The sequence below is a fragment of the Takifugu rubripes genome, chromosome 11 (assembly GCF_901000725.2).
Source record: "Takifugu rubripes chromosome 11, fTakRub1.2, whole genome shotgun sequence".
Lineage (NCBI taxonomy): Eukaryota > Metazoa > Chordata > Actinopteri > Tetraodontiformes > Tetraodontidae > Takifugu > Takifugu rubripes.
In genome coordinates this window covers 14,642,000-14,656,436 of record NC_042295.1, presented here as the reverse complement: position 1 = coordinate 14,656,436, position 14,437 = coordinate 14,642,000, and the positions used below count along the sequence as shown (strand labels likewise).

Sequence of the window (14,437 nt, the reverse complement as noted above, 5' to 3'; positions counted from 1 at the left end):
TGAGAGGAGGAGGCGCTCCCGTTCATAAGTCTTCACGATGACAATGTTACGCAAGCAAAAGGGGCTTTTATCAGCGTCACGCGTCCAGGTGGAGACGCGGAGGTCCTCTATGGATCGCTGCTCCCTGGACCGGAGAGGTGAGTTAGAGGGGCGGGCTCACGCGTTCACCCCGGCGGAACAGAGGGATATTCACCCATTAGGTCGTTAATTCACTCATTTATCAGGTAGATCCTTAACTTCAGGTTTTTTCTATCTCTGCTTTGATTGATGGCACTGTGTCTTTGCTTTGATAACACACACACACACACACACACACACACACACACACACGCACGCACACACACACACACACACACTCAATCTACTGGGTGTATACTGGAAATGTCTGAAGCAGGATGCTGGGTCTTGGAGGAAACCCTGTTGAGACTAACCTGGTGTGTGTGTGTGTGTGTGTGTGTGTGTGTGTGTGTGTGTGTGTGTGTGTGTGATGGACCAGCATTTTCCTTCGGATGTCCAAGTGCGAGGCACGCGTTTTCACACTTTCTAAAAACAAACAAACCTTTTGCCCTCACCGCTGTGCACTTCCTGTCCCCCAGGAACTGACAACACACACGAACCAAGACAAACGCGCGTGCACGTGCAGCTACACATCCAGTCTTTGTGACAGAAAACATCGAATGTTTCCCTGCGCTGGATAAACAGCCGTCGTTTGAACGACCTTCCAGGGGCCTGCGGGACGACCTCCAGCACCGGCTCGCCCTCGTGACCTCTGAGGTCAAACGTGCAGCCGAAAGCACGTCATGTGGTGAAGGAACAAACACACAAACATCACAGCCGGGACTCACAACAGGTGACTCACAACAGGTGATTCCTGGAGGGGTTTTGTCCTGATGTGTGTTAAGAGCTCGTTTAAAAGTGCATAAACGCTTGTTTTTCCCATGTCGAACAAGATGTGTGTGAGTGGGCATCGCAGGCAGAGAGGAAGTGACAGCGACACACATCCTTTGACCTCTGACACCAGCTGGAGGCATTCTTGGCAGCCTGGCATCAACAGGAAACTACACACACACTTGAACTTAGATTTCTTTAAAAAAACTAAAAAAAACACATCATTTTTAAAGGACTGGCATCGGACATAAACACCATTGTTACCTGGTTTGGGGGAGAAATTAATCAGCGACACACAAGCACGTGCACACATAAACATACTGCAAACGCATTGTGCATCAAATTAAATTTTCCAGATGTTTTTTTTAAATTATCTTATTGATGAACAAATCGTTTGTTAGCGCCGAATATCACCTGTCACGTGGTGTAACGGCGGTATAGCCCACCGGTCCACCCTGCTGTGTAACCGGAGCCAGACTAGATCAGATCCAGCCTGAGCAAATCTCACAAGTGTTGTCTGAAAATAACCGGGGCTATTTATAACTGCTGTCGCTGCAGCAGCGGAGGAAGTTCGCAATATTTCACCGGCCTTCGCCAGCAGCGAAGCCGCAGCAGTTTCCAGTTTCAACAGGAAGCCGAGAGGAAGTTTAAAGACGCCAACCAGGCTGCGGCCGCCTCCACACACCCTCGGCCCATCTACGTCTGAATGGATCTGCCGCTTAATACCCGGTGGAAAAAACACATTTTTTCATTCGCTGGAGCTTGCTGCCCTCTTCAGGTTTCATGGGAAGACGACCCTGAGTTGCTATGGTAACCTGACAGACAACCCCCCCCACCCCCAGAGGTGCCACAGCCTTAACTTAAACCCACAGTAACCATTTTACATAACAGCCGGACCAGTAAATAATGAATTGGCGTGAAGTCAACGCGCGGCCGTTACCAGGTGTAACCTGAAGGGGGCAGACACGAGCTCGGCAGGTGCTTGGCTGCTGCTCCTGAACCCGCTGACTCTTTGGGACTTCACTGGAAGGCATCTTCCAAAGGTGTCCACGAAGCCTCAAATCACCAAAACAAGCTCAGGACCACCCGGCTTATTTACCCTGCATCTCTGCGCTGCCTGGCTCCAGAAGAGACACCTCTGGAATAACTGAGTAAAACCAAACACTTTTATCACCACGACGACGCCGCTTTGTTTTGAGATGGACGAGACGCTGCAATTACGCAATGACGGCGTCCGAAGGAAGCAGCTGTGAGGTTGGACCGATGAACCAGAACATGATGAAACGAGGAGAATCAAGTTTGAGAGCATTGGATAAACTCTAACAAGGTCAAAGGTCAGCAGGACGAGATTTCCATTCACTCGGGGACAGTTGGATGGCGAAGGAAAAGGCAAGTCGGGTTGTATTGATTAATTTAGATTGTTTAATGTTAATTCCATGCTGTGTTTCAGTAAGAATACAGATTCCCTGTCTGTGGCTCCAGTCAGACATCCAGTAGTACAAATCAGCTCAGTTACACCTGACGGCGCGAACGGAGGGAAAAAAGAAAGGAGAGCAGAGACGACCCCTAACCTCAGAGAAGCTCCAGCAGAAAGAAACCAAAGGTGGGGGGGGGGGGAGACAGCGGAGATGAACGTGCTACTTCAGGACAGAGCGGACCGCTGGAGTCAGGAGCCAGACTTGACTTTTCCACATGTGAGAAACCAAAACCGTCGAATCATCCTCCGTGGTTTCAGCGAGCGTGTGCAGGTACAGTATTTCAGCACAGTACGGTCAAAGAAAAGGACAGAAGCACGACGACACAAGCGCTGCCGTGTAAAAGTTACTCTGGATTTCCTCTGAAAACCTACAACGACAAGGGCAGCTACAGGTTTCCACACTGCCCTTTAAACCCAAAAAAAAGAAGGTAAAATGATTTGCATGGCATTTTACTAAAAACAGAGATAACAGGCTCCCGGAACTATGTCAACATCATCAGTAATAAAAGTTAATTTCTGTAATTACATTAAGAAAAAAAATCTCAATACATCCAGCAACTGATAAAAATATTAAGGAAAAAAAAAAAAAGAGCAAAACAAACCCAAAAATACAATTAAGAAAAGATAACTACTGTTGTACCAGGACAAAACTCCTCCCCAAAACACTCCAGAAACTCTTTATCTTCGTCTAACGTTGTATTTCCTGTCTCAATTAGGTGGCATTGACTTAACATGATGTAAGGACTAATATAAAAATAAAAAAGGAGAGAAAAATAAACTTGTTAACTCCAACGACCCTGCTGGGTGACAGAGCTACAGAGGAGGAAGAGGGGAAGGAGAAGAGGGGGGGGGGGGGGGGTGTGAGGAGGTGCAGGGAGGGTCTGGAGTTGGTGGTGGCGTCGTCTCACTGGGCCTCGTCCTCAACGTCCTGCAGTGCCTCTTTGTTCTGTTCTTCACCTGGACGAGAGAAGACAGCAGGTTCTGAGTGTTTGTTCAGGAATGAGCTTCACCTGGGGGGGGGGGCTCTGTTGGCTGGAGTGGGAGGAGCCTCGGCACCTTCGCCCCACGGCTACAGGAAACCGCCCGTCTCTCCCCCACACACATAATGACAGACGTCTGCTGGCGGCTCCGCTGCCGGAATCTTTTCACTTTTCCCTCCACATTCCAAGCGGCACCAGGAACTAACTTATTTAGTCCTATTTATTCGACGAGAACCACCCACCCCCTCCTGCCGGCCCCCCGTTCAGAACCTCGTGCAACGTCGCCGCGTCTCGCCGAGGCAAACGCATGCTGAATCCAGCGCATCCGCCACCGGACTGGGTTCATTCGCCTCCGAGTGGGAACGGGGGGGGGGGCGGGGGGGCAGGAAGTGGAGGGAAAAGGTGACCCGAGTGTGTTCGGAACCCGAGCGACTCAGCTGAGCTTTCGTGTCAGACTTCTAAAAATAAATAAATCACTATTACGCAAGAAATGTAGCCGGTCCCACTGTAATAAACGCAGCGTGTAATTATCCTTCCCAGAGGGCATTTGAGGAGCCGAGGGCGTCTCAGACGTCCATATAAACACCAGGAGAAGCTCAGCTGAACCTGAAGATGCCTTCAGGTTTTAACCGATTGTGGAAGAAGGTCAGCAAGTTGGGGGGGGGAGGGGGGGGGGGGGGGGGGGGGGGGGGACACGTGAACGTGTGAGACATCAGACCGAGGGTGAGTTATTGTGGAGCAAGGCCTGGGTCAGCACTTACAAAGTACAGTTAACATGTTTCCTTTAGGAATCTACAGAGAGAAAGGAGAGAGATGAGGAGTCACCTAGAATCTGCAGAAGGAAGGGGGGGGCAGAGGAATCACACACAGGAGCTGCTCAGCAGTGGCCATTCAAACACTGGGCTGCTCCCAGGGGGGGGCTTTATTATATCAAACAGGCCTGGAGGTCGGTGCGAGGCGTCTTACCCTCTCCCTGCATATCTGAAGTCCATAGTGTCAGGTTGTCGCGTAACAACTGCATGATAAGTGTGGAGTCCTTGTAGCTCTCCTCGTTCAGCGTGTCCAGCTCCGCGATGGCGTCATCGAACGCAGCTTTGGCCAACCTGAGAGACACAGCACAGCGTAGCAGAGTTACGGCGTCCGCGGCGACGGGCGGCGGATTAAAATAGGAGCTGCCGTTTGAGTCCAGTATTGTCGGGACTTCAGAGGTTTCGGTCTATAAATAACTTGTTATTTGCGGAAAGGCTTTATGTCGGGCCGGCGATTCACGGGAAAGGACGCCGGGAGCGCGGCTAACCTGCAGGCACGGTCGGGGGAGTTGAGGATCTCGTAGTAGAAGACGGAGAAGTTGAGGGCCAGCCCGAGGCGAATGGGGTGCGTGGGAGGCAGCTCTGATGTGGCGAGATCAGTGGCGGTCTTGTAGGCCACCAGGCTGTTCTCAGCTGCCTCCTTTCTGCTGTTGCCCGTGGCAAACTCTGCTAGATACCTGTGGTAGTCCCCCTTCCTGGAAATGCAGGAAACCAATAAGATCTTTGCACTTTTTCCCATCCCTTGGCTGGATTATTTGTTCCTCCTTTGATTACATTTGCGTGATAAAACTCACATTTTGTTGTAGAACACTTTTGACTCTCCCATTGTAGCAGATGGGAGGAGGTGACGCTCCAGCGTGTCCAGAATGTCCCCACAGATCGATTTCAGCTCATTTTCCACCTAAACGCCCCCCCCAAAAAAATGATTTCTATGTTACTTAACATGCAAATCCTTTTTCACATGACCTTGATCAGTTCAGCTCTTTTAAAATGCATTTTTAATAAATGGTCATTGTTCTGCCCGACGGCAACATGGAGAAATTGGATATATAAATGTAGCCACTGGAAAAGGTCCATTTATCTGACAGTTTAACTCGTGCACGGCTGTTCTAATGACTGCACGGTGATTGACAGCTACGGCTCCCTCGCTCTCTGCCCAGCGGCCGTCTGTGTCTCTTGTCTATGTGTTTGCAAAGCAAATTTAAGCTGCTAAGAAGGATGTAATACATTAACTGCTGTGAGAGTCACTGTCCAAACACACATTTTCGACAGGGCAACAGACAGTATTCGCCGAGCGTTTTACCGTTTGCCTGTACTCCTGGATCATCTTCATTTTCTTCTCATTGCACTTTCCTTCTTCCCTGTGTTCGATGCTGCTGATTATCCTCCAGGAGGCTCTCCGAGCTCCGATCACATTCTTATAGGCCACCGATAGCAGGTTCCTCTCCTCCACTTTGAGTTCTACATCCATGCTCGCCACGTTCTTCATAGAAACCACCATCTCTGTTGGGGAGAACACAGAGACCATCAGTCACATATCAGCAGATTAATTCAAAAATCAAGCCCACTGGTTCTTCACAATGGGTCACAAAGGGTTTTAACTCTAAAAGCACAGTGGGAAATGAGCTGCCTTAGCAACACTAGCCTCCACCTAGACACAGACAATCCTACAAACAGACGCGGAGTCGTTGTCAAGGGTGGTGCTGGTGCACGGAGCCCACCCAAGGTGCACCAGACCTTAAGGTATGTCCCGACCAAATGCTGACTTTTGCATGCACGGGTAATTAAGTGAACTGAAAGTGTACATCCAAAGCAAAGTCTTTAAGAAGGTCAACTCACAAGTTCATAGCTTGTCAGCAAAGCGAAAACTGGCCAAAAAAAGGGCTTCAGCAAATTAAATACCAGTGTCGTGAGGTAATTCAGCCATTCTATTGTCTCTTCGTTCTTTGAGAGGCAGTTTGTCTCCTGCTCTTTACCAGGAGCTCTCACCTAACCATTTATTCAATGATCATGAGGATGATGATGAAGAAACAAGGGAGGAACCCTTGAAAAAGCCAAGCTGGAACTTTCTTTTGGAACTTTCCAAAGCACGTCGTGTCCTGACATTTAAATGTAGCTTCCCCCCCTCACAATAAAGACCAGACCGATCTTCGTCCACCACCTTTTAGTGCAAAAACGATACTAATTCGACCACGTCCCACAGAAGAAAACATTTATCCAGATAACTGGAGATTAATCAGTAGCTGCACTTGTTACCGTGTGCGTGACTGATTCACGGCACTTTGCGTTTACGCAACGTGAGATCTGAGTCAGCGGCCCTTTAAAAGCAGCCAGGCCGGTAATGGCAAGGCAATCTGAGGAGTGCACCAGTCAGGACCTTTCCGGCAATCGATCCGTTCAGAAATGTGGGGAACACCCCAAATGAACAGCTGCCTCAAGACTGCAATGCTAACACAGCAGACAATACTGGCCACCACTGCGCTCACGATGCCGAGAGGAAGGTGGTAACAAACGTACAAAGTTGCCCCATTACTTGTGCTATTAACCGATCCATGTCGCTTGTGTGGTTAACAAAACCTATTGTTTAAAAGGTTCCACTAGAGACCTAGCATGGTGCAGAGGTAACCCATGACAGCTCATGCTCCAATAACGTTACTCCGCCATTTTGTTGTAGCCCCCCTCGCTAACATTAGCCGCTGACAGTCTCTGTCAGTGACAGTCTCCGCTCACTCTTTTTATAAAACCAAGGGACATGTCGACCCAACACTGGCTTTACATTTACATAAATACCCCCCGGCAACATGCCAAGAAGCATGTCAACGAACACTTGGGTGGGAGAAACGCAGCCAAATCCATGTTAGCTCTCTTGGTAGCCGCGGCTAACACGGCCCCGCTGATGTTAGCAGGCTAACTCGCTAACACATCCGAGTCGGCACGAGCTCTGAACGTGTCTTACCGTCATATCTCTCTGCTTGCTCGGCAAGTTTTGCCTGATAAACCAGATCATCTCGCTCTCCCATCGTGTGTTAAGATGCAGGTTTGAGCGGGCTACGCGGAGTCGCAAGGGTACAGTGAAAGAGCCGGTCGCCTGCTAGGTGTGATCGGGGTTCCTAGAAATCAAATGGGTCGATGAGTGGAGTTCCGCCCCACCGGCAGCTCCGAGCTGGAGCAAAGATGGCGGCCGGTGCACGCACGCACGCACGCACGCACGCCAACCCTCGGCTCCGTCCCGGCCCCTCGCTCCCTAAAAAGCTCGGTAAATATCATTCACGACAATAAAACACCAGCGTTTAGCACCGTCGGGGGCTCAGCTTCCAGCCGACGGTCAAAACTTTGATGTTTCGAGAAGGTTAACGGGAATTAAAGGTTCGATTCACTGCTGCTGGTTTCAGGGTGGTTTTTATGAGTCAAATGTATCTTTTTTTACACCCCCTTAATCATATTGTGTTTTTTTTTTTTTTTTTAAATTGATTGTTAAATTTAGAACAAGTGTGTCTCCAACCAGCATCTATTTATATTTGTTACAGAACACTTAAGGATCTGTTTCATCCACCCAAAATAGCTTCGCCACCTTGAAACTAAAGTATCTCCTCATTTGCTGCAGCATTGGATCAGTTCAAACGGGACAAATCACGTTTCTACTGTTGGAGGATGTAAAAAAAAGTGCATCAGAACTTTTCCAAAGAGCAGAAAAAGATCATTTGTCATGGGTGTGTCTTTATTTACTAGCATATTAACACATTACATGCTACACAAAATAAAAAGTTTCCCCCCCCCCCAATTGTCTTGAAAGAATATAGTGTTATAATTAAAATGGCACGTAATGACATGATCACAATCCCCGCCGGCATTTCGCCACCCTCTCATCTTTTTAATGAAAGGAAATGAATAACTTCATGCAGGGATGCTAAAAAATACTTCTCGGTGGTTTTATTGACAATGCGATTAATAAAAATGCATTACTTACAAAGCACCTGCACGTGCCGCATGAAAAAAATGCTTAATTTGCACATAAGTACAGTGTCCAAAACGTGGCACCTCAACGGCTGTTTTTGAAAACCAACCCTAATTAGATTTTCTTGAATTTAAAATGCCATGTCTCTCTTTTTTGGCACAAGGCCTCCAAGCTGAGGTTCTGGTGAACTCAAGGACAACTGAGACCCCGGTAAGAAGCAGGAATTGCAGATCAACCTCAGCGACCCCCCCGGGAGGCGCTGAGCGCTGTTACAGCGCCCCCTACAGGCGCCGCGGGGCAGCAGCCAGACACGCTGAGGAAAGTTCTGAACAGAAAAGATGAAGCTTCACGTCAAACCAAGATGTGCTAAGAATCGTGGGGGGGGGGGGGGGGGTGATTGTCAGAGGTCAGCAAGACTCACTGGAACCTGTTTCTATTGGTTGTTGGGTTCTTTCCCCCCCGAAATTCCGGGTTGCACAGATGTCAAAAAGTCAATGCTGACCTGTGCGTCGTTAGTAGACAAGGCTTTAATAAATGGCAAAAGAATAAGTAAGGAAGACCAAACGAAAAAAAACAAAACAGGCGATTATTACAAGAACAACAGGGTGAAAGATGGCAGCAAAATTAATAACGTTTGAAAAGGGGGCAGGTACCAAATAATACAGCGTTCTCCTTCTCATGGACACATCCGATTAAAATGTGCAATCAATTTGTTCTGCAACGGTAGCCTGGGAACAGGAGAAGGGTGGAAACAACGGTGGCCAGCGTACATTCACTCTGTTCAACTTCATTCATATACATCAGATGTGCGGCCCTATAGGAGGGGGGGGGGGGGGCGTTTCCTCGTAGACAAAAATCAGTTAGAAAGAAAACTACAGATAACAAAATCATCTTAGCATGTAATGATAATCACTTAGTACATCATTTAATGACAATGTTGGTCCCCCCCCCCCATAAAAAAGATTAAATGGTGGTTCTTGGTCACAGCAGATGGGTGAATAACGGTGAGGCGGAAGATGCGGGGGGTCGACTGCGGCGTCACCTGCAGCGACCCCCACGGCGACGGTTTCTACGGCTACCAAAACGACATCATTCACTACTCGGTATTCTCCCGGGGCGAGAAGAGACGCCGCGGTCGTGTTGCCTGTCAGTGTTGCGCAACACCGATGCTGCGTTCATGTCCGACGATCGGAGGAAGTGTTGGTCTGTCAACACTCGCCGTGTTCCGAACACCTGGAATTCCCTTTTAACATCGGTGCTTCAGTATTAGTCAGGAGTTGTGCAGTTCCTGAGTGACTGAGGAGGAAATGACCACCTGGGGTTTTTTTTTTTAAGTGTTGCATCGGTGTAAATACAAACAAGTCGGAGTGAAACGTTTCGTTTCCCACCATGATGAGAAGACCTGTGGTGTTTGTGGGTTAAATATGAAGCTTGGCTGCACTAATGCAGATGTTTCTTTAATGACCATTAGTGTAGGCGATTCGACCACTTGTGATCTCAACACAATTGTTTTTGAATATAACTGAATATGTTAATTTGCAAATGTGTGTTATGTTGCCCCGACAGAGCCAGGCTAGTAATTACCCTGTTCTTGTACCTAAATCATCTATAACGTCTGATTGTGGCAGCTTCTAATTCACATGACATAAAGGAGGCGAGCGTCAGTCCTTCCATTCAACCCTTGGAAAAAAGAAAAGAATTTAGCATATTAAAACAAAAAAAAAAACAAAAAAAAAATCAAGCTATTCTAAACACAAAACGGCGCTGTTATAATTACACTGGTTACTGTCTGACATAAATGCAGCATAAGTGATCCTCCAGTGCTGTAACCATGGTGACAGGTGAGGTGAAGATGAGAAATGACACTGAGCAGTTATCTACTGGCACCAACACAGGAAGAGGAAGTGGTAGATTTCTGTAGTGAGGAGACTCTCTAGGAGGAGCAAGTGTGGCTAATGGGTCAACAGCGGGGCCGTGATGAGGCGTTCAAGTTCATTCTGCCTTCCAGGGAACTGGAGATCAATTTACAGCCTCTCTACAGGGTTTATGATCCTTTTTTTGTTGTTTTTTTTTTTTTTAAATGTCAGCCAGAGCAGGTGTCGGAGAAAAGTGAGAGCTGTCGTCGTGGAGGTGCAGAGAAAAAAGCGTGTGCATTTCCAGGGTCTGTTTGTTCTGGTTCTTGAGAGTGTACTTGGCGCAGGTAAAAGCCTGAACAGGCAGGGGGGGGACGATCGGGTGAGACGGGGAGGGAGGAGAGAGGGTCTAATACTAGCGTCCAAATCTGCGGCTCAGCCGTCCGCTCTCAGCTGAGCTCGTCCTCCGCGCTGTGCTGGTCCAGCAGTTTGACGTGCGTGAAGGGGAAGTGACCGCGTTTGCCTTTACATTCACCCTCCCACTGGCCGTTCACATTTATTTTGGTCACCTTCACCGTGTCGCCCACCTGAGGAGGGAGACGAGAGGAAGATGTGATTAATATGCAGCGGAGAGTCCCGCCGCGGTCGTCCGGAGACCCTGGAGGAAACAAACGTTCACTCCGCCCGCAGTAAAAACCTGAATTATTTTATGTTGCCTACAGCAATAAACACACGGTACCAGAGTACAGATGTGGACCCGGCCCTAAATTAGGACATAGGCAGAGGAGTGGCAGCTCTTGTGTCAATGAACCTGAGCAAACAGGGATTAACAGCCAATTCCAAAGTTCAAGTCAGCGTGGATGACGACAGGGAGGTTAACGCCGTTTTAGCTCACGGCACCGGTCCGATAACCTTTTTTTTTTTTAAATGATCTTTCATGTGTTAATGTGTAACCGGCCTCATTTGCATGGCTACAATTGCCTCCTTAAAGCTTAGTTTCTTGCAAGGATTTGTCCCTCTTTCAACCCCCCCCCCCCCCCCCCACCACCATTTTATTACAGTAAATTATTCACTTTAATGACTTAACTAAAAGACACTACTTAAAGATCCACCAGTGAAGACTGGTGCAGTGGAATGACCCATGCTAGCAACAGCTGTTTGCTAACGCAGCAGCTGCCCTTATGCATATGTACAATATATAAGAGCCTGAACAGACCATAATCCAAGGTGAGATAATATTCTGCACCATCCTAAAGCACGGCAGGTATAAAGGTCCACGCCACCCTGGGCAGAAATTCACCTCCTTTCGATGCAAACTAGGAAAACAAGCAACTACAAGATACTGAAGCAGAGATCGGCTGCACCTGAGAGTGTTGTTAAATAAAACTTTTCTCAAGACGGGGAAATGTGAGGTAATAATTAACAATGCGGGGCCGCCTCGCTGAGTCACGAGCCGGGAAAACATGCAGCCTCAGGTCAAAGCCAGAAAGGTCTGCCGCAGGTGGGAGCGGCAGCAGCCAGCTCATACCCAGCACTTATCAGCCCCAGGGCAGAAAAAGAGGCATCCACATAAAGAGGCCCAACATTTGAGAGGTCAAACTATGGATGAGTATCAATAGCAGCAGCAGCGGCTGAGACAGGCCCATATTGTGGCCCGATTGCCTCCGAGGGCGACTCCCAGCTCAGCTTGACTCCTGGCTTCAGAGAGGCTAAAGGAAACAGTCCTGTTCCCATACACAAACTATTTCCTTCCCCCAACGACCTGCTCCTCGGGAGCCTCGCTCTCACTTCCGGACAATTTAACAGCCAAGACACCATTAGAGAGGAGCAGAGCCAAATGGAACTCCAACTTGTTTGCCTTATTATACCAATAAATTGTTCTGTGCTCAACTGGGAGGATTAAACCAGTTTAATAGAAATTAAGAGCGGGCTGATCTGACTGATCTCAGCAGCAGAGCCCGAATTATTTGGCAAATGACCCAAAGATCTGGCGGTGCACGTTCTGACCTTGATTCCTGTCCCCTGCTTAACAAATGCTGGGGAAGAAACAATTGCAAGCACAATGGGAAAGAGAGGAAATGAAAATGACTTCAGGCCCGATAAGCTGAGAGGGTTGGTCCTACATCCTTCATCTCCTCCCATCCCACACATGCCAAGAGTTCGCTTGAAGCCAAGACAAAACACCAGATAAAGCGCCATATTTACCTCCAGGGCCAGAGCAGTCTTGTCGTAGGCATTAGGCACCCTCTTCTGTATGGCCCTGGCAAAGACAGGTCCGTTCTGGAGATTTGGGAGGGGGGTCGGCTGGGCGTATTGGCTGGGGTCCCCCAGGAGCGGGGCACTGGTCTGGGCTGCAGAGCCATCAGAGTTCCCTTGCATCCCAGTTCCCCCTGGTGGTCCACCAGGCAGACCGTGCCCTGCTACCAAACTTGGGGATGCCGGTCTGTACTTCTCCACGTACGGCACGGGTATCATCCCCGCCCGGCCTTCTGAGTTCTGGGCATTCCACCATTGTTCCTCCGGCTTTTCGAGAACTCGGAGTATGTCGCCCTTCTTGAAAGGGAGATCCTCCTCATCATTGCCAGGGAAATCGAAAAGGGCACGGACATATTCGTCTTCCAGGCGTTGTGGGGGACCTCCACCAGGACCGACGTTGATGAAGGAGGTGAGTCTGGACTTGTTGATCGGCTCTATCAAGGTGGTGGTATCCAAGTAGTGGATTTTGTAGAATTCCAGCAAAGCAGGGAGAGCAACAAACTCCTGGTCACCAATGCGGAAGCGTGGGTGCGCTGAGCCTAGTGGCATTAAATGAGGAGTCAAACACAGTTATAATTTCCCCCTAAAAATATTTATCTGTGCATGTTTTAGTGATGCAGAGCTCATTTCTTTTCCTAAAAAGTCTGTGAAACTATGCACAATTATGCAGATGTTCTGATGCAGATGCACGCCAACAGTTGTTTGATCCAGATATTTCAAAATGGGACGCTTCTGGATATTTACAGCTTTTTCCACTGTCAGCAGTGGTTCGAATCGGAATGATGCGTCCAAATTTAAATAACTTTTAAATTTCTTCAGAGAAAAAAAAAAAATCACAGTTTTGTGTGATATACCTCAAAGGCTTTTTCTTCGGCTGTAAATTTACACCACCATCTATATTTGTTTAGCCCCTGGCCTGCAGCGTGCATCTCCTTTGGTGCAAGTCATGCAAGAATAATCACAGCAGCACCTTCATGTGCAAACTCTGCCATCATCTCATTCGTCTTACCTGGACCGGACTGTCGGTTGTTGCTGATGCTGTTTATTATGTAATGCGAGACTTTGGAATTCTCCGACACGGAGAGCACGTAGTCGCCGTGGATCGTGCTCGAGTCCCGGACCAAAAAGACGCCGTGCCTCTGCCCCTGCAAGAGAGACACAGCCTCCTGTCTGCTCAGGCGACCCCAGTACCAACTGTTTCGGTCCTCCGCGTCAAAATTTCCGGCCATGATAACTACTGAAGAGCCGAGGCTTCACCGGGCCTTCCCTTCTCTCCCTCCCGTTATCCACAAGCGAAGCCTTCAACTCATACAAAAACTTTAGCGCCTAGAGCACGTTTAGTAAACAGGCGACATCCGCAACGAGCCCTACGGACATCAATTCGCGGATTCAGAACCACAGCTGGGGAATAAGATTGGCCTTCGTTCGCTTTCTCGCCGGGATCAAGCTCCGCTAATCATATAATGCGTTTTACCGACAGAATACCAGCGACGACCCACCAAGCGATGACAACTAACTTCAAAAACTGAAATGGCGGATACGGGAAAACAAAAAAATAGGACCCCACTCACAGGATGTGACGCAATAGGTATGCGCAAGAGACGCATGTGTGCCAAGCTCATCAAGCCCTTCCAAAATAAAACAAGCTTCCGGTTAGAGCTACCTGCGTAACGATAAAACTATATCAATCTTGAGATTGAATCGTCAAGTAGTCCCAATCATAGTTATAAACTAACATTAAAGTAGTACAAATGATCTTTTTATGATAGTTCACCTTCACGTGTCTCTGTATCTTTTAGGTATATTTTCCACACAAGCTTTTATTTTGGAAAATACCTTCTACTTCTTGTACAAGCATTTTGACTTGACGGTTTTTCTATCTTAGTGGATTTAAAATCAAACACTTGGCTGCTTATTGCAGCAGATGAAATGTGCATTAATTATCATTTTGGTACAAATATATCACGATATCACTCACCGATGTTACTCAGAATCATTTATATACACACGCGGCTATCTGAACAATTTGAGAAAGGAAAACGTGGTTGCATCTTGCAAATGTCGCCGTTAGATGTCAGTCACATGTCATTTGACATAAAGCATGAAAATATGTGTATTTATTAATTTTGCAGTGCATCCAGTGCATTGTTTCTTTAAACTAAATTCCTGACTAGCATCTCCATCTTATTAAGCTTTATACAGTTCTACAAGTACTGTAT

At 48.0% G+C, this 14,437-nt stretch overlaps 2 protein-coding genes across 2 annotated transcripts; both read right to left on the bottom strand.

Moving 5' to 3' along the window:
• Positions 1-2,290: 2,290 nt before the first annotated feature.
• On the bottom strand, positions 2,291-7,329 carry ywhae1 (tyrosine 3-monooxygenase/tryptophan 5-monooxygenase activation protein, epsilon polypeptide 1). Its single transcript, XM_029843317.1, has 6 exons — positions 7,111-7,329; positions 5,458-5,657; positions 4,949-5,055; positions 4,643-4,849; positions 4,312-4,448; positions 2,291-3,322 (listed from the first exon to the last, which is right to left on the bottom strand). Exons 1-6 carry the CDS (start codon positions 7,172-7,174, stop codon positions 3,270-3,272), a joined length of 768 nt encoding a protein of 255 aa, XP_029699177.1. The 5' UTR covers positions 7,175-7,329; the 3' UTR covers positions 2,291-3,269.
• Positions 7,330-7,859: 530 nt separating this feature from the next.
• On the bottom strand, positions 7,860-13,784 carry crk (v-crk avian sarcoma virus CT10 oncogene homolog). Its single transcript, XM_003968706.3, has 3 exons — positions 13,228-13,784; positions 12,168-12,757; positions 7,860-10,549 (listed from the first exon to the last, which is right to left on the bottom strand). Exons 1-3 carry the CDS (start codon positions 13,445-13,447, stop codon positions 10,412-10,414), a joined length of 948 nt encoding a protein of 315 aa, XP_003968755.1. The 5' UTR covers positions 13,448-13,784; the 3' UTR covers positions 7,860-10,411.
• Positions 13,785-14,437: the final 653 nt, after the last annotated feature.